General features: G+C 42.8%; 1 protein-coding gene across 1 annotated transcript in view; it reads left to right on the top strand.

The window, feature by feature from the left end:
- The window catches only part of CSPG4 (chondroitin sulfate proteoglycan 4), a 179,741-nt gene that overhangs the window by 69,056 nt on the left and 89,779 nt on the right, over positions 1–20,906 (top strand). Inside the window, exon 2 of the mRNA XM_082253192.1 lies at positions 7,332–7,483. Within this exon, the coding sequence (XP_082109318.1) occupies positions 7,332–7,483 (152 nt within the window). The remainder of the gene's footprint in view (positions 1–7,331; positions 7,484–20,906) is intronic.

The following is a 20,906-nucleotide window of genomic DNA, read 5'->3' as shown; positions in this document are numbered from 1 at the left end:
GCATGATCCCTTCCCTTCAGGGACTGGACTGCAGTGCAGTATTCCAACATGATAACGACCCCAAACATACCTCCAAGATGACCACTGCCTTGCTAAAGAAGCCGAGGACAAAGGTGATGGACTGGCCAAGCATGTCTCCAGACCTATAACACAAAGACTGTATAAACACAAATATGTCCACTGAGCTTTACAATTAAATTATTAAAAAATGGGCAGATATGAAAGATGTACAGCACAGGTGAATTGTAGACAGAGGTGAGCTATAGTGATGAAAATGAGAATATGTATTTGACCTTTACTAAAAGCAGATGATTTACTTGCAAAGACCAACTGACAGTTCAAAGTCTGCATGTGACCCTTGCAACCTTCCTCTTCATCCCTACTGTCTAGGCCTTCCACCCTGGAAGCAAGACTTGGTTTACAAAATGTATTTAGTGCTAACATTTCTATTCTGGTCAGTGTTTGCAAAGCTTACAAGAAAAATGGCAGCTGCCTACAATACACTACTAAATATACTGTACGTGCTTCTACTACCCTATAATTTTATATTGTTATTAATAAACCTTAGTGTAGAGCCACAATTCTATAAGATATTAAAAAACATTACTATAATTGCTGTTCACATTGCTAAGCATAACTGTTCAATTTTTAGGAGAAACTAAAGTTATAAAGCACAGTCTATTGGAATCTGTAAGCTCCTGGTCATTGACTTAAAGTAAAATTCCAGCTAAAATTATTTTTTTTCAGCCTTGGATACAGTGGAGAAAGGTTAAAAACTTGTCACCTCCTATTATAGAGATACAACCTGAAGTAAGCAGAGAACTCTTCAAACTGGTGTCCTCACTGGCAGAGGTGGCTCTAGGCTTTGTGAGGCCTTAGGCAAAATTTACACATGAGGCCCCACTCACCCCATTTGCAGGGGTTAAGGAAGAACCCAGAGGCCAAGCATCTTATTACTGATGCTGCTTGTATGGGTGGAATGTGTACTGTGGCAATCACATGGAATGAATAGGAGAGAAGAGTCAGCAGGGATTGGTGCAGTACACATCCCACCCACACAAGCAGCAGCAGTAATAAGATGTTCCGCCTCAGGTTTCTTCCTTAGCACCTAAAAAAATGAGGGTAAGGATGGAACTGGGAACCATGGGGTAGGGGAGAAGGAGGAGGGGGTAAAAAGAGTAGAAAGGAGATGAGGGATGGGTAGAGGAGAACGGGAGTGAAACTGGGGGATCCTGGGGTGTAAAGGGATAAAAAAGGAGAAGGATTTGTGCTTGCATGAGGGAAAGAAGGGGGGGGAGAAAGAAATGATTAAAGAGAGAAAGAAAGGAATGGAGAGAGAAAGAGGAATAAAGAGAGAAAGAAAGAGAAATTGATGGGGCGAGAAAGGAATAGAGAGAGAGATGAAGGAAGAAAGGGTGCCCCTTACATCAGGGTACTCACTGGGAGGCAGAAAACAGGAGGGAGAGAGTGGATGGATGGATCCACAGGCTCCATCTTTCCTTTTCTGGTTGCTGGTCTTAAAACTTCCCGCCCACACACCATCTTCTCTGAGGTAGAAAACTGTCAGGGATTGTGGGTGGGGCAAGCACAGGAGGAGAGGGTGGGAGGAGGAGGAGCAAAATCAGCTCTCTCTCCTCTCCTGTTTGTGGTAAGTGTGGGAGGGGAACTGTCAGCGCAGCGGCTCTATTTGGCTGTGATCCGGAGCTGTCAGTGATCTCCCATCCCCCGGTGAGCTGGTCCTGATGACAGCTCCGTATCGCGGCGGATTGTATCACTTACAGACCGGCCCGGACTCGGGACTGTGCTGGTGGCTGGAGATCCCTGCTGCCACCCTCAGAGGCGGCTCTTTACTAGGCAAATAAGGCGGCCGCGAGGCCCCTGTGAGCGTGAGGCCTTAGGCGACCGCCTAATTTGCCTAATTAAAGAGCCGCCTCTGCTCACTGGATGGAAATACCTCTTTATATGGTGTACTGCAGCCCCAATTAGTCCGTTAATTTAAGGACAGGCAGATATCTCCTTGCTCATCATTTTCAGAAAAATATCTGCCCATTTAAGGGTAATCTTAGTGTGAGATTGCTGCACAAAACTACACTTATATTTTATTGACCCACCATTTTTTTTACTTAAAGAGAAAGTGAAATAAAATATTATTCCCACTGCCAAAAACAGGCATTTTGAATAGAAAATGGTTTATTGATTCTGAAAATCAATTCGAATGAGTAATTGCAGTGGAAAGCATCCCGACCAGCCTTGTGATATTTAGATTACAGAAGAAAAGGTAAATATACTGTATAAGATAAAGGTGAGGATATAACAAGAATAGTACAATTCATTTCCAGTTTATTTATTTTATTTAATGAGATGGTAACATAAAGAATAGTTTATATGACCCCCATATTCTGAAATAGCCAACAGGGAATGATATAAAGGTAAAGAAATCCTAAGGTAGGAAGGACCAGCTATATATAACCCAGTATATATTAGAAAGTTTATATGTACTCATCGAAACGCATTGGGTCTCTGCAAGTCAATAGGGTCCTTAGTGTCCCAATACAGTCATGTTCATGTCTCTGTTGGTCGCAACCAATTTTTTATTCAACATGTGATTGTATATTTTCTTGGTTATATATTTTGTACAATAAAATTTGAATTTTTTTATCTCAAATATCTTAGTGTTTATGCCCTTCAAAGTCCCACTAGAGGGTTTCTCTGTCTATTCCAATTCTCCAACAATTGGACCTCCCCATGCTAAATGTTGACATATCATCATACTCTTACTGCTTACCCTTGACCTATGAGTCTTTGTTTCCTTTACCTATTCTACAGAATCCATTAGTGATACTTGCTTCCCCAGTCTCCCCTAAGCTCTTCACCTATGCACTTAGATTTAAATATGCCTCCTGAAAAGTCTATTCTCAGATAATGAGTACATATAAACTTTCTAATATAAACTGGGTTATATATAGCTGGTCCTTCCTGCCTTATGATTTCTTTACCTTTATATTTTATATATTTTTTATAAATATATCTTTATATTTTTTATTCAACATGTGATTGTATATGTTCTTGATTATATATTTTTTACAATAAAATTTGAATGTTTTATCTCAAATATCTTAGTGTTTATGCCCTTCAAAGTCCCCACTAGAGGGTTTCTTTGTCTGTTCTGTCAATTTAGGGGTGTGGGCATACCACTAGTAACTCCCATCTATGACCTAACTATTTTTTAATTGTTGGAGAATTGCACACAACTGAAGAGAGTGCAAAGTGATGAGGCTAACAGACCTTCACAAAGACATGTTTTTCAGGGAGTTAAAAGCTGAAAGCTGGGAAAACATTCTAGATTATGCAGTGTGTCCTCCAAAGGTGGGAAATACTAGCGTGGGGAGTGAAAGGATGTCAGGACAGGAGTAGGACATACTTAACAGTATGTTAAGCACCTGCATTAGAGTATATTCAAGGGCAAGGGTTTTTTACAGCTAGCCAGTACAACAAAGGATTACGAGCTAGAATTTAGTCCTTGAAGGAGCCAGAGCAGAAATTGAGAGAAGACATGTTAGTGAAGTGATTGGTAAAGAAAATGAGTCTGAGCATGACCAGGGCATAGATTAATATTTTATTAGTTTCAGCAGTAAGGTAAGAGCAGATGTAAAAGGCTATTTTCTGATTTAAGAGACCAAATTTTGCAAAGCTATGGTTGGGGAAGGGAGGGGGAGTATATGAAAGCAGAATTAAACAAGACCCCTAGATGGCAAAGTTGTTGTGAAGGAGTGATAACAGCGTTGTAAACTGTATTAAAGGTTTTAGACAGAAGACTTGTATTTAAATGTTTAATTATTGTAGGCTACAATTATTAATATAAAGGCATGACAGCAGTTAAGATGTGGATCTTTTTCTCATTTAACCACTTAAGCCCCGGAGGATTTTCCTGCTTAAAGACCAGGGCCTATTTTGCGATTCGGCACTGTGTGACTTTAACGGACAATTGCGCGGTCGTGCGATGCCGTACCCAAATTAAATTGACATCCTTTTTTTTTCCCACAAACGGAGCTTTCTTTTGGTGGTATTTGATCACCTTTGCAATTTTTACTTTTTGCGCTATAAACAAAAAAAGAGCGTCAATTTTGAAAAAATAACAATATTTTTCACATTCCCCCCAAAAAATGTAAAAATCAAAATTTTTTAACATTTTAGGCCAATTTGTTTTCCGCTACCTATTTTTGGGGAAAAAAATCACAATAAGCCTATTTTGATTGGTTTGCGCAAAAGTTATTGCGTTTACTAACTAAGGGAAAGATTTATGTCATTTTTATTGTTTTTTTTTTTTAACTAGTAATGGCTGGGATCTACAATTTTTTTTGCGGGACTGCAACATTGTGGCGGACAGATCGGACCCTTGACTGACATTTTTGACACTTTTGGGGGTACCAGTGACATTACTACAGTAATCAGTGCTATGCTGTATATATGCACTGTTACTGTAAAAATGACACTGGCAGGGAAGGGGTTAACTTTTTTCCGGTGATCAGTGGGTTAAATGTATCCCTAGGGGCGTGTTTCTAACTGTGGGGGGGCGTGGCTTCTGATGTAACCACAGAGACATACGATCCTACATAGCAGGATCGTATGATCTCTGCTGTTACACCAGGGAGAATGACAGGCGGCTTTGTTTACATTAGAAGCCTGCTTTTCTCCCTCTCCAGCAGGAGATCGCCATTGACCGGCGGACATCGGAGCCGCCGGTCACTTGTGCGGAGAAGGCTGGGAAAGAGGGGGGCGGGAGCACGGCTCCGGCGGCACACGCTCACGCCCTAGAGGCTCCTGGGCGAGCGACGTAGCCCTACGTCGCTTTGCCTGTACTGGGCTGACTGCCGCAGTAAATAGTCGTGCGGCGGTCAGCAAGCGGTTAAAGAGGAAAATCATCTCCTACCTAGCTATACCAAATTCCAACACTATAACAATTGCCTCTGTATGAAAATTAAAAATGTTTATTTAATTATTTACTAAACCATGGAGTCTGCTGTTGTCCTTCTTTTAGCCGAAGTTCCCTTAGTGCCACTCTGCTGCCATCTTGAAATGAGATCCTGTGCATGAGCAGACATGCCATATGGCTCTGCCAGGTCTCATATATCTGGCAAAGACCTGTACATTTGTCTGCCCAGGCATATATGTGCCACTGGTCTCTACCAGGTATGTGGGACCTGGCAGAGACCCGTTGCATGTCTGCACATGTGCAAGATCTCATGCTGAACCCTTGCAACACTGCCTCCAGGGATGTGTGATACAGACGTTGCTGGAGGCAGCGGGTGCCCAGCCTAAGTTATCCACACTTAGGCAAGAAATAAAGTAATGCGATTATTAAAGAAATAAAAAGGTATTTACATTTTCTTTTAATAAAAAGATATCTGCAATTGTGTAGCAGGTAAAGGGAGGAGAGGGATGGGAGGAAGTTTGTTTCTTGCTTGAAGCTTAGCTTTAAACTCAGAAGCATGTATATGTTGGTCCTGGTAAATTTCTGAGAAGTAAAGGAAATCTATGATTACAGCATACACTTTTCTTTTATAACATCAGCATTGTAATAAGAATACAAACAATAGTTATTCTTGACGATCCAATATAAGCTTTCATTAAAAATCTCCCTTCATGTTACGAGTTCTGCCTGCCTGCTGTCTGGAGTAGTCTAGAAATAATTGAAATACAATGTTGAAATGAATATATGGTTTTATAGTTTGACCATAGCTACATTTTAACCATTTGCCCACCGCCCGCCGCAGTTATACTGCGGTAGGCTGGCTCGGCTGTGAGAAACCGCCGTACTTGTACGGGGGTTCGCTCCTGGGGGAGCGCGTGCACAGCCGGAGGGGCGCGCACGCCCCCCATTGGGAAGCGGGGAAGCTGAGTCATGGGACCGGTGGCCGTGATTGCCGCTGGGCACCCGAGATCACTCCCCACAGAGAGAACGACGATCTGCTGTTGTAAACACGGCAGACCGTTGTTCTCTCTGGAATGAACACAGAGAGCCTGTGATCCTTCTATATAGGATCACAGGTCTCTGTGTTGATTCCACAAGTCCATCCCCCATAAAGTTAGAAAACACTCCCTTCAGCTCACACTTAACCCTTTGATCACCCCTGGGTTAACCCCTTCCCTGTCAGTGTCATTATTACAGTAACAGTGCATATTTCTAGCACTGATTACTGTAGTAATGACACTGGTTCCCCCACTAATGTCAGAAATGTCAGTTAGGGGTCCGATCTGTCCGCCGTAGTGTCGCAGTCCTGCTAAAAATCACAGATCGCTGCTGTTACTAGTAAAAATAAAATAATAAATGATTTAAAATGACATAAATCTTTCCCCTAGTTTGTAAACGCAATAACTTTTGTGCAAACCAATCAAAATGTGCTTATTGCGATTTTTCCCCCCAAAAAATATGTAGCAGAATACAAATTGGCCTAAAATATTGAAAAAATTTGATTTTTTAAAACAAATTTTGGGGAATGTTATATAGCAGAAATTGTCGCTCTTTTTTTGTTTATAGCGCAAAAAATAAAAATCGCATGGTTGATCAAATACCACCAAAAGAAAAATCTATTTATGGGGAAAAAAAAGGACATAAATTTTATTAGGGTACAGCGTCGCACGACCGCGCAATTGTCAGTTAAAGTAACGCAGTGCTGAATCGCAAAAAAATGGCCTGGTCATTAAAGCGGAGTTCCGGCCACAGAATCGTTTTTTTTTTTATAAATACTTCCCAAACAGTGATCCACCGCCCTTCATACATCCGCTAATCCGGTTTTAGACAGTTTAATAATTGACTGGCAATCATAAAATCTTACTTTATAAAAAGTTTGCTGAGCGCCGCCATCTTTGTCCTGGTCACCCGAAGCCGCAGTATGCAAATGTATGCCCTGCTTCCTGGTTCTAGCTCATTGTGCAAGCTGTGAGAGGAGCCCGGGCGCCTAGATCACTGCCCACTGCCTCCTGGGAGTGATGAGTAAGAGCTCCCAGGACGCATTGCAGGACAGGAAGTGACGGCGCGGGCCGCGGCCACAGAAGGTGGAAGTGGAAGGAAAGGTGAGTATATTATCTTCTGAAGCAAGGTAAGTAAAAAAAAAAAAAAAAAATTCGGGAATATCCAATTCTTTTTCAGGTGACAATAAGGAAGCGGATAGCACAAAATCTAATGTAATGCTTTTTTGGCCGGAACTCTGCTGTAAGGGGGTAAATCCTTCCGGTCCAGAAGTGGTTAAAGACATCTTAACATTGTATGTTTGTTGAGGTGGAGTGCGCTCACAACCCCTAATTTGCTGCACTTTCCTTCACCTCTACAGGACAGCACAGCACAACAGACCCTGCCATCGGAAGAACAGCGGATGCCAACCTTCTTGTGACTTTTGTCTCCTCTCAGAATTCTGGTCTCCTCTTCCTTGCAACTGGAACAAGCCAATATCTGCTTCTAGAACTCGCCAATGGGACGCTGAGGGTAAGGCTTAATTCTCCTGGAACTGATATACGATAGGGTGAATGACCCTGAAAGAAACCATAATAATAGAGTATAACTATAGAGACACTATAAGTTTGCACGAATAATAAATGTGATTCAAGCCTTTTACACAAAATGTATTTATTTTTACTTCAAGAAGTGCGTAGTATGCATTTCTCCTGTATAACAAGGCTGACAGCTAGGAGTGTGCTACAGCAATACCCACTGTGTATCAGATATTACAGGATTTCTTAGCCTTTCCTTCACATACATCTGATAATGTGTGCTTTACAGACTTCAGGGTTCTTTGTTTGCTCTGTGCTGCATTATCTACATTCGTTCCCTCGCTGCAATTCTGTGAAGGGTGTTGGAAATCAAACTAAGCAAACAATGACATGGTATACGTGCATGTACATACGGAAATCAGTAATGTAAGGAATTCATCGCAAATTAAAACAATGCAGTCAAAGTGCTATTCTATTCATTACTTATATAAGACACATGACAATGGCTGTTGAACACACATCATTTTGTAATTAAAAGACACTTTGAATTCTTAGAATTGATGTACTTTGCATGCAGATTTCTATGACTGCAAACATACCAACTAAAATGTCACATAAAACATGTGCACAGAGGCCCTTCCCAAAAACAGAAGGCAAACAGGCAGGGACTCTATTTAACCATTTCCCGACCACCCGCCGCCTATTTACTGCGGCAGGGTGGCTCTCCTGCGCAAACCGACGTAGGTCTACGCCAGTCGCACGCGGAAAGCTAGGGGGTGAGTGCGCACCGTCAGCGGCGCGCTCCCGCCCCCACTCAGCAGCGGGGAAGCCGATGCACGGGTTAGGCAGCTCCAATTGCCGCCTGACACCCACAATCGCTCCCCACTGAGGGAGAAGGACGGTCGGCTGTTGTAAACACAGCCGACCGCTCTTCTCCTTGAAATGATCACAGAGCTCAGCTCATGTGATCCTTCTATATAGGATCACTGATGTCTCTAGAATACAGAATATTCTGAATAATACAGGCACTGATTCTATGGTGGAATCAGTGGCAGTGAATTTGGCCATTTCACAAGTCACACCCCCCACAGTTAGAATCACTCCCCTAGGCTCACATTTAACCTATTGATCAACCATAGGGTTAACCCCTTCCTACCAGTGTCATTATTACAGTAACAGTGCATATTTTTAGCACTGATTACTGTAGTAATGTCACCGGTACCCCCAAAAGTGTCAAAAATGTCAGTTAGGGGCCCGATCTGTCCGCCGCGATATCGCAGTCCCACAAAAATCGCAGATCGCCGCCATTACTAGTAAAAAAAAAGAAAAAACAGTGCATATTTTTAGCACTGATTACTGTAGTAATGTCACTGGTACCCCCAAAAGTGTCAAAAATGTCAGTTAGGGGTCTAATCTGTCCGCCGCAATGTTGAAGTCCCGTTAAAAATCACTGATCGCCGCCGTTACTAGTAAAAAATAAAAAAAACAATAAAAATGACATAAATCTTTCCCGTAGTTAGTAGACGCAATAACTTTTGCGCAAACCAATGAAAATACGCTTATTGCGATTTTTTTTACCAAAAAATATGTAACAGAAAACAAATTGGCCCAAAATGTTAAAACATTTTGATTTTTACATTTCTTTTTTTTTAAAATGTCACATAGCAGAATGTGAAAAATATTGTTTTTTTTTTTCAAAATTGTCGCTCTTTTTTTGTTTATAGTGCAAAACATAAAAATCGCACAGGTGATCAAATACCACCAAAAGAAAGCTCTATTTGTTGGAAAAATAAAGGTCATCAAATTTATTTGGGTACAGCGTCGCACGACCGCGCAATTGTCCGTTAAAATAATGCAGTGGCGAATCGCAAAATAGGGCCTGGTCATTAAGGGTGCAAATCCTTCCAGTCTTAAAGTGGTTAAAATCTTCACAGAAGCGTAACATTTGCATTTGAAGATGCACTAAACAATATTCTCATTCTCCAAAAATAATTCATACACATCCACTACTTACTGACCCTATAGTCTAGTTTTCATTAAAGTGGTAGTAAAGTATTGTTTTTTTTTTCACTTGTACCTACAGGTAAGCCTATAATAAGGCTTACCTGTATCAACAGTGAATATCTCCTAGACCTGCACTGTTTAGGAGATATTTACAATGCATGCAGCTGGTGACATCACCGGCGCATGCACTCTGAAGGGACAGCATACTCTTCAGAGCTCTGGGCCATGGCTGTGACTCATGCATGCATGTGGGTGATATCATTGTGGCTCGGCCAATCAGATGGCCGCAGCACGCAAACCCAGAAGGAAGACCGGGTGAAGTTGGAAGCCCTGTCAGCTATGACAGCACACCGCTGGAGGGTTTCATTCTAAGGTAAGCATTTCATAATGTGCTAGTATGCGATGCACATTATGCCATTGTCTTGCATGTTTTTTTGTTTTGTTTTTAAAGGATGTGGTTTACCACTGCTTTAAACGGATTCTTATTGTGTTTCTAAACCTCTCATTTTCCCTCTCACTTCAATTTGTTTAGAACAGGCAGTGCATGTTAGTTGCGGTCATGTACACTACAAACTAGGGATAGACCAATTATCGGCAAGGTCGATATATTGACGGCAGATATGCACTTTCCCCGATATATCGGTATCGGCCCCAGAACTGGCCGATATTGCTGATATTTTTGTGACGTCATTCTGCCTTCTTAGGCCGCCTCCCTCGCCTTGGACAGCTTCGTCTGGAGTCGGGACTAGTTTTGTGGGAGTGTATCACAGCCATACACCCACCCACAGCAGCCCAGTGCCAGCCAGCCACCCACATCCACAGGCCCTGTATCAGCCAGCCAAAGGCACTGTACCAGCGAGCCAGCCAGCCACCCACAGGCCCTGTACCAGCCAGCCAGCGACCCACAGGCCTTGTACTAGCCAGCCAGCCACCCACAGGCCCTGTACCTGCCAGCCATAGACACTGTACCAGCCAGCCAGCCACCTATAGGACCTGTACCAGCCAGCCACCCACCCACCACAGGGTATCAGCCAGCCACCCACCACAGGGTGCCAGACAGCCAGCCACCCACCCACCACAGGGTGCTAGACAGCCAGCCACCCATAGACAGGGTGCCAGACAGCCAGCCACAGGCCCTGTACCAGCCAGCCACAGGCCCTGTACCAGCCAGCCACAGGCCTGTACCAGCCAGCCGCCCACAGGCCCTGTACCAGCCAGCCACCCACAGCCCCTGTGCCAGCCACCCACCTACCATAGGGTGCCAGACAGCCACCCACCACAGGGCGCCAGACAGCCAGCAACCCACCACAGGGTGCTAGACAGCCAGCCACCCACAGACAGGGTGCCCGACAGCCAGCCACAGGCCCTGTACCAGCCAGCTACAGGCAATGTACCAGCCAGCTGCCCACAGGCCCTGTACCAGCCAGCCACCCACAGCCCCTGTGCCAGCCACCCACCTACCATAGGGTGCCAGCCAGCCAGCCACCCACCACAGGGTGCCAGACAGCCAACCACCCACCACTGGGTGCAAGCCAGCCAGCCACCCACCACAGGATGCCAGATAGCCATCCACCACAGGGTGCCATCCAGCCAGCCACCCACCACAGGGTGCCGGCAAACCAGCCATTAGGCATTAAACATTAAACAAAAATTAACATGTTCAGTACCAGATTTGTGTCAAAAATTGTCTTTATTTTTCAAAACTTTAAATGTACAAAATATCGGCCCATATCGGCCGATACCGATACGTTGTGACCAAAATATCGGTATTTTTATTGGTATCAGCCCTGAAAAAACCATATCGGTCTATCCCTTCTACAAACCTCATAGTCTCGAGTCCATTTTGGTAGCAAGCAAGAGAGAGTGGCTATGTTTCTACATACAGTGGGACCATGGAGAACAAACATAGTCACCCTCTAAAAGGAAGTCAGATCACAGCAGCAAAATAAAAAGGAATCTGGAGATTTGGAGGAGGCTGAGAGTTAAGAATACAGGCACTAATTATATGGTGGAATTAGTGGCAGTGAATTTGTTCATCGTATACAGTATATATATATATATATATATATATATATATATCTCACATCCCATGTAGGAGCTGCAGATAAACAGGGTTCCCTCACTCCTGCACAGACAGGCACACTGAATCTTCACAGGCACACAGTAGACAGAGAACAGTCCATAGCTTTGTGTTTGTTGTTTTTTAGGGGGTAACAGTTTAGATGGGAATAGGGAGTTTTATTGGATGCCCACTTGACTTCAGCAAAACTTTAGGGAGAACTTCCTATATACAGCTATTTACAGTCTCTTCTTCAGCTTTCTCCTGCACACACTTCCACTGATTTACCCTGATGGAACTGACAGGCTCCTTGTCAGCTTAGCAACAGCCCATTATAGGCAGGAACTCACAGTCCCTTGACATAGCACACATAGGGTGAAAAAGTATATAACATTTCCTTCTACTTCCTCTGTGGCCACTGATCCCAGCACCACTTCTTCAGGCAATGCCAGTCCACCTGGCTGCAACTGCCTCTTTACCAGACCTCCAGGCTAACTCTCCGCACCAGTCCACCCAATTGACTCTTTGAAGATCTCCAATGGAAAAAGGGCAGAAGACTTAAGCCCACTGCTGTCTTCAAGGGAGAATGGTTGAATGTGGCCTGCTTTTGTCAAATCCCACCAGTGCCCCCTCCTTGCTCCTGTGCCTCTAAGAAAGCCACCTCCCTTGTGTCTTTGGCAGGATCCTTTCAGTACCTGAGCCCCGGCCCAAGGCAGGACACCCCCCCCCCCTTCCAGACTAGGGGCTTGCCTCAAGGGCTCCGAAAGCCTCCTCAACACTGCATCCCCATCTTCCACCCGACTGCCCCTAATGGCATGGCCCATGTCTATTTATGAGGTGATCTCAGTCCCCTGCCAACCCACTACTGGGGATTGGTTGAGGCCTAATAAATATGCAAGGCAGTGCCTCCAAAACCCTGCCCTCTAATTATAGAAGGTTCTCCAACCTTCCAGACTTCAGGGGAAGGCACCAGGGAACTGCCAGGATGGGTCATCCAGCCCTGACCCAATTATAGACGATAGATAGATAGATAGATAGATAGATAGATAGATAGATAGATAGATAGATAGATAGATAGATAGACAGACAGACAGACAGACAGACAGACAGACAGACAGACAGACAGACAGACAGACAGACAGACAGACAGACAGATAGATAGATAGATAGATAGATAGATAGATAGATAGATAGATAGATAGATAGATAGATAGATAGATAGATAGATAGATAGAAACGGGGACATGATATCCAGTGTGACATGGCCCTAAAAAACTATGCTAAATTGCTCAGCATAAATGAATCAAGAGCCTTTCTATTGCTTAGAAACTCCCAGTGCAAGATTTTGCAGTGCACATGTTAGAAACTAACAATATGACCTATCATTGTGGCAGAGATTAGAGTGGGGATAATAAAGAGAAAAGGCTTATGAGCAGGAGAAGATTGAGCATGTGTAATCCTTAAAGTGATGTATTCAGGAGCTAATCTCTGATCACAAGTCTGTCTATATTAGATATTCGATGTACTGCACATGTAACACCCTCCTAGATAGGTGCTAGGTTACGGAAGTGTAGTTACTGGCTCACTGTTATCAGTTGAGCTGCATGTGATTGTTTTAGTCTTTTCTGCATTTCACTGGTTGTAGGGTTGACTGCTTCTCTCTGTATGTCCGGAAGGGTCCTGGAAGATACTTACAAAGCCCTGAACAATCCCTGGGTAGAGGTGCCCAGGTGGTGGCTAGGAAGGATCATAAATGCTCTGTGATGTGAGCCAGAGGGGTTCTTGTCCTAGAGTAGAAGATCCCAGCCTGGAGGGCTGCTGCTTCCTAGGCATGCTTGCCATGTGTCTGCTGTTCATAGAGGTCCCAGCTAAGTTGCTGGAGCTGAATGAGTGTTTTTCATGTAGGGATCTGGTCTGGTGTCGCACAAAACACGCTCTCCCTATATCAAGGCTCAGTAATGATTGCAAATGTTTAGGTAGATTCAGGGAAGCAAATACCAGAGAAATCAATCTTAAACCTATTGTTAACAAAGCAATCAGGTTGGGTAGAATTAAGCCTAGTACACACGATGAGATTATCAGACGAATGATCGTCTATTTTTTTTTGCATGCTAGTCTCCATATCGAAAACAAATATTTTTCTAAATACAAAAACTCTCGTATGACAGAATACAAATTGGGAAGTGATGTAATGTATTTGTTTTTTATTTTCAGACGAAAACTGCACTGATTAAACAATAATTGTGCGATCTATCATACGAGAAACGTTTTCGCGTTTGTCCCTTCAAAAAAATTCAGACGAAAGCTGTGTACTAACGATCAGATTATCATACGATCGCATTCGAAAGCGGTATTTTTTTGTACGATATTCAAAACGTGTGTACCTGGCTTTAAGCCAGTAAAAAAGATTTTGACTACTTAGTGAATTTGGTCTGGTACTCCTTTTGGTTGAAGCTCATGGAGAGGAGGGATAATATCACTTCACCTCCATAATCTCTCATTTCAGAGTCCCTTTAGGTTGCATAAGGTCTCAAAACTAAAAGTGAAAGGGATACTCAGAACGGTTGGTTTAACCACTTGCCGACCACAATATGTATAAATACATATAAATATGTAGATATCAGCCATAACGCCAGTATTGTTTTCTCATGAAAGCTGTCTAAATAGCTCATGAGCTGCTGGAAGGCTTTCTGAAGCGGCAGGAGGGGATGCCCCTCCTTTCCCGCCACTCGCTGGTGTTTCTCAGGCTTACAGTTTCCGCCAGTTTTCCTGAGAAATTATCCGAGAGTGCCACTGGCTGGTCACACAGGCGATCAAACAGTAGATACACTTTGATCGCCTCTATGGCCTAGGAGGACTGGAGCGATGTCATGACGTCACTTCTGGTCCAGGCTAGAAGTAAATAACTTTTTTTTAAACGCAAAGGATGTGATTTTTAGGATATTTTGCTTTTAAAGGTAAAGAGGAGATTTGGGGTCTTTTTGACCCCAGACCTTTCCATAAAGAGGACCTGTCATCCTTATTTCTATTACAAGGGTTGTTTACATTCCTTGCAATAGGAATAAAAGTGCTTTTAAAAAAAATTTAAGGGAAAGTGTAAAAATAAAAAGTAAAATAAAAGAAATATGGAAAAAAAATTTTAAAGCCCCCCCCCCCCCCCCATTTCCCCATGCTCGCGTGCAGAATGAATGCATGCGTAAGTCACGCATGCATATGTAAACATTGTTCGCATCATACATGTGAGGTATCACCCCAAACGTTAGAGCGAGAACAATAATTCTAGCACTAGACCCCCTCTGTAACCTGTAAAGACGTTTAAAACATCGCCTATAGATATTTTTAAGTACCGTGGCTTGTCGCCTTTCCACGAGTGTGCACATTTTTAAAGCGTGACATGTTAGGTATCTATTTACTCAGCATAACATAATCTTTCACATTTTGCAAAAAAATTGGGGTATACTATTGTGTTTTTTTGTTTGTTTTTTTTAATTTATGTAAACAAAAAGTTGTTATGCCATCATTTGGAGAGCCTGGGGCACTACAAATTCTACTGTATACAGATCTCTGTGCCTTTATTAGCATATAGGAGTGCTGCCTAAACAATGACCAGGTCAACATTTACAGCCTCCCTATTTGTGTATCTTTAGCGCACAAAAAGAAAAAAGTCAGGGAATTGAAAAACAAATTCATTTATCAAGAATATGCTAAACATACACAAAATCTGCTACTGTTTGATACTTTCTGCTCATGGCATTCTTTAACACAGAAAAGCAAGTGGATATAGTGAGCGCTAGTTTTTTGTTTTTTTTGTTAGTTGTCTCGTCTATCAAAAGCTCCTTATCCCTGTTAGGAATTGCATACTACAGTAGCCACCTCCACATAACACAATTCATGCACCAAGCCAAGAAGGAGAGTTCTGACAAAAGGGACTGTAATGCAAATAACAGACACAACAAAGAAAAAAAAGATAAAAAAGTAAATAGACAGACACAGATATGCACATTTCCAGGTGACAAATACACATCATACATTAATGTGATTTCTTAGCTGAAAATGCAGATGTATACGTTTAAAAAGTCTTTCAATACTTATATAATCAGAGTTTTGCATGGATGCTGGGACAAATACTTGCAAATATAAACTACTATTATAAATCAGTTTGTTCTTATAATTCTAATTAAGACCAGATGTCCTGCTGAGGGATCTAGAAATTATCCTTAGCTGCCCCCATCTGTCCATGCATACTCACATACACACAATATACACCTCCTCACAAAGACTCAGAAAGCACACAGCGCAGACGCAGGCTAAGCTGTTCCAAATTCTGAACACGGTGCTTAACCCCTATACACTGCATTCTGTCAGTTCTGGGGTTTTAAAAAGCAGGGGTACATGTATGAAAATATACATTTGTAGCCATCTCTAAAAGATTATTATAAGATGACAATTGCAAAATGCCATCATTGCCATATACAGGTAAAGTTCATCACACATGTTACAATCTGATTTAGATCCTCTTATCTAGATCAGATTGGATACAAATGGATTGGATAGTTTAGGTACATGGAAAGGTGTTCCCCTAAATGGGACTTTATAGGCACAAAAGGATCTAATAACGTATTAATCAATAATGATTTTGATAATAATGGTGATTTTTAAAAATCACCATTATTATCAAAATCATTATTGATTATTACGTTATTAGATCCTTTTGTGCCTATAAAGTCCCATTTAGGGGAACCCCTTTCCATGTACTGTTTATCAGGGATGTGGCACATTTGAACACTGGTCATATACACCCCTTCTTTCGGATAGTTTAGGTAGGTCATCATATTACATAGGTTTGGCAACTCTACAGGAAATTGTATAAAGATTGTACAGTCAAATTGTAAGACAGGGTATTCCATGCTAGCTGGTTCTATCTATTTTTATTGATTGTCAGTATCTTATTTATTACAGATACTATATATATATATATATATATATATATATATATATATATACAGTATCTCCCAAAAGTGAGTACACCCCTCACATTATTGTAAATATTTTATTATATCTTTTCATGTGACAACACTGAAGAAATGACGCTTTGCTACAATGTAAAGTAGTGTGTGTACAGCTTGTATAACAGTGTATAACAGTGTAAATGTGCTGTTCCCTCAAAATAACTCAACACACAGCCATTAATGTCTAAACCGCTGGCAACAAAAGTGTGCACACCCCTAAGGGAAAATGTTCAAATTGAGCCCACAGTGTCAATATTTTGTGTGGCCACCATTATTTTCCAGCACTAGCAATGGTATGTAAACTTCTTGAAGGGATGATAAGGGACTATATCCAAGAGTTTGCTAAAGAGATCATCATCAGTAGTAATCAGCACGGGTTTACAAAAGGGCGTTCTTGTCAAACCAATCTGTTAACATTCTACGAGGAGGTGAACTGTAAGCTAGATAGTGGGAGACCTGTGGATGTGGTGTACCTGGATTTTGCTAAGGTGTTTGATACAGTTCCCCACAAACGCTTAATTTATAAAAGAGGGTCTGCAGGCATCGACCACAAGATTTGCTCTTGGATACAAAACTGGTTAAAGGGGCGTGTCCAAAGGGTGGTAATAAATAACGCATACTCGGACTGGTCTGGGGTGCTAAGTGGGGTCCCCCAAGGCTCAGTCCTGAAACCAATTTTGTTCAACTTATTCATAAATAGCATTGAGGACGGGATCAATAGCTCGATATCAGTTTTTGAAGATGACACAAAATTAAGTAGGGCAATATGTTCACATCGTGAGGCAGATATCTTACAGAATGATCTGAACAAAATAACAGAGTGGGCAACTACATGGCAAATGAGGTTTAATGTGGAGAAGTGTAAGGTATTGCACTTGGGAAATAAAACCATAATTGCCCAATACACTTTGGGAGGGGGGGGGAACTCCTGGGGGAATAAATAATGGAGAAAGATCTGGGAGTCTTAGTGGAAGATAGACTTAGTAATAGCATGCAATGTCAAGCTGCAGCTGCCAAAGCCGGCAGCATATTAGTTTGCATAAGAAAGTGGCTGTATTCCAGAGATAAAACTATAATCCTACCACTTTATAAATCACTGGTCCGACCACATCTGGAGTATTCTGTCCAGTTCTTGTCACCAGTCCTCAGAAGGGATGTGATGGAGCTGGAGAGAGTCCAGAGAAGGGCAACTAAACTGATTAGGGGATTGGAGGATCTTAAAGCGGAGTTCCGGGCACAAAATCGACCTAATCGATTTTGTGGCCATCCGCTTGCTCTTCTTCACCTGAAAAGGAATTGGATAGTTAGGATTATTTTTTTATTACTTACCTTGTAATTGTAGAAAGAAATACTCACCTATTTTCCACTTCCTCCCTCTGTGGCCGCGGCCCGTGCCGTCACTTCCGGTTTGCAATGATTCCTGGGAGCTGAACGTCATCGGCTCCCAGGAATCAATGCGACGGCACCGACCCTGCTCGTCACTTCCGGTGCGACGCCGCATTCCCTGCTAAACAGCTTTTGGGCATGCCCAGAAGCTGTGGAGGAATGCGGCGCCGCACCGGAAGTGACGAGAGGGGCCGGTGCAGGCGCATTCTGGGAGAAGAAGACACGGAAGAGGACGCAGAAGAGGATCGCGCTGGCTTCAGCTGCCCACAACAGATGGAAACGCTGGAGAAGAAATTTTATAAGTGAGTATTTCTTCTTGCAGGTAAGTGCGAACCGGGACAGATCAGAGGCTAGCCATTGTGGAATGTACTAGCCCTGACTGTCCCGGGGGTATGTTCATTGAAAAAATGTTTTTGTGCCCGGAATTCCGCTTTAAGTATGAAGAGCACTTACAAGCGCTTGATTTATTCTCCCTGTAAAGGAGACGCCTGAAAGGGGACATGATAGCGATATACAAGTACCTCAATGGTGATCTCAGCATAGAAAAAAAACTGTTCAGTTGCAACGAATGTATGAGGACACGTGGCCATACAATGCGATTAGAAGAGAAGAGATTTAATCTTAGGCTACGCAGGGGGTTTTTTACAGTAAGAGCTACAAGATTATGGAATTCTCTACCACAAATGGTAGTTACTGCAGGGAGTATGGCTATTTTTAACAGACACTTGGACATACATCTCAAGGATCAAAACATTCAGGGGTATGTGAGTTGATTGATTCCACACACACCTACACAGGTTGAACTGGATGGACTATAGTCTTTATTCAACCTCAACTACTATGTAACAACTACTACAATGTAACTATGCCCTAACCTTCTTGGGCATGGAGTTCACCAGAGCTGCACAGGTTACCACTGGAGCCCTCTTCCACTCCTGCAAGACACACTTGTCTTTGTATTCCTCACCTGGTTGCCGCAACACACGCTTGACCTCATCTGAACCAAAAAGTTTATCTTGGTCTCCTTAGGCCACATGACATGGTTCCAGTAATCCATGTCTTTAGTCTGCTTGTCTTCAGCAAACTGTTTGTGGGCTTTCTTGTGCAGCACCTTTAGAAGAGGCTTCCTTCTGGGACGACAGCCATGCAGACCAATTTGATGCTGTGTGCAGTATATGGTCTGAGCACTGACAGGCTGACCCCCTACCTCTTCAACCTCTGCAGCAATGCTGGCAGCACTCATATGTCTATTTCCCAAAGACAACCTCTGGATATGACGCTGAGTACGTGCCCTCAACTTCTTTGGTCGACCATGGCAAAGCCTGTTCTGAGTGGAACCTGTCCTGTTAAACCGCTTTATGGTCTTTGCCACCGTGCTGCCACTTAGTTTCTGGGTCTTGGCAATCTTCTTATAGCATAGGCCCTCTTTATGTAGAGCAACAATTATTTTTTTCAGATCCTTAGAGAGTTCTTTGTCATGAGGTGCCATGCTGAACTTCCAGTGACCAGTATGAGAGAGTGAGGGCGATAACACCCAATTTAACACACCTGCTCCTCATTCACACCTGAGACCTTTAAACAACAAATCACATGACACCGGGGAGGAAAAATGGGTAATTGGGTCCAATTTGAACATTTTCACTTAGGGGTGTACTCACATTTGTTGCCAGTGGTTTAGACATGAATTGGCTGTGTGTTGAGTTATTTTGAGAGGACAGCAAATTTACACTGTTATACAAGCTGTACACTCACTGCTTTACATTGTAGAAAAGTGTAATTTCTTCAGTGTTGTCACATGAAAAGATATAATAAAATATTTACAATAATTTGAGGGGTGTACTCACTTTTGTGAGATACTGTATATATATATTGTGACAGGAAGTCAGTTAAATCTGTGGATGTAGTCACAGACAGGAGATACATTTCCACCTGGACTAGAAAATTCACCAATTACTATAGGGTGTCGGCTGCAAAGGCAGCAGAAAAGGTAGCCAGGACGGCTTAAGGAAGTTGAAAGGCCTTCAGCTGTTTGGAATGAGGAAGTTAAGGCCTCTATAATTTGTCCAAAGGAAGTCTAAGGATTGCTGCCTCCTGACGCTGTGTGAGCTGGGGAGAGGAGGACAGTCAGATGTGTGCCTCCCGACGCTGTGTGAGCATGGGAGAAGTGATGCCCCTGAAGCTGTGTGAGCATGGGGAAGACCTCCTGGAGCGATGTACGCTGAGGAGGGTAAAAAGTGTGACGACTTCTCAAGGTGAGAAAATAAACTATTTCTATGTGAAGAGTGTGAAGAGAAAAACCAATGGATTTTTTCTATGTGAAAGGAAAGTCCAATGAACATGTGCTGTGTGAAGAGAAAAGGGACATTCTCTATGTGAAGAGATAATAAATGGACTATTGATAGTCTGCTGTATGATCAGCCAAGTCAGCCCAACAGTATGTTGGGGACAGAGTTCCTTAGATAGGTTCCTGTATGTGAGAAGGTAGCCGCCCACAGTGGCAAGGATTTATTTTGTGTTTTATTTTATTTTGGATGTTTTTGACGCTTGCAGTCTGGTGAAGAAAATTGCATGAATAAACCAAACTGTTGTTTGCAACCACTTCTCGGCTATCTCCTTGTGTAACGAACCCCCCCCCCAAGGGGTCATCCACGCCCGCCACCGAGCTAATCCCCACATATGGTGGAGGTATGCATTAGGCAGAAGCAGAGATCCCTGCAAAGAAGTGCATATGTTCTATGAACTTTGTCTGGTGCATGAGATTGCACAATCTGTGTGTGCAGGAGAGAAGATCCTAAAAGAGAGAGAAAAACTACTTGTTTTACAGAGACAGTGGTCTCAAAATTTTTTGCTGGACTGTGAAAAATTTATTGTGGAGTTATTGAAGATGGGGCGGTCAAAACGCCTGAAAGATGCAAAGATAGCTGAAATGAGAGACCGAATTCTATGGATGGAGGGGATGT

Source organism: Pelophylax lessonae (genome assembly GCF_965119305.1).
Source record: "Pelophylax lessonae genome assembly, chromosome: 4".
NCBI classification, from domain to species: domain Eukaryota; kingdom Metazoa; phylum Chordata; class Amphibia; order Anura; family Ranidae; genus Pelophylax; species Pelophylax lessonae.
This window is presented reverse-complemented; position numbering and strand designations above follow the sequence as displayed.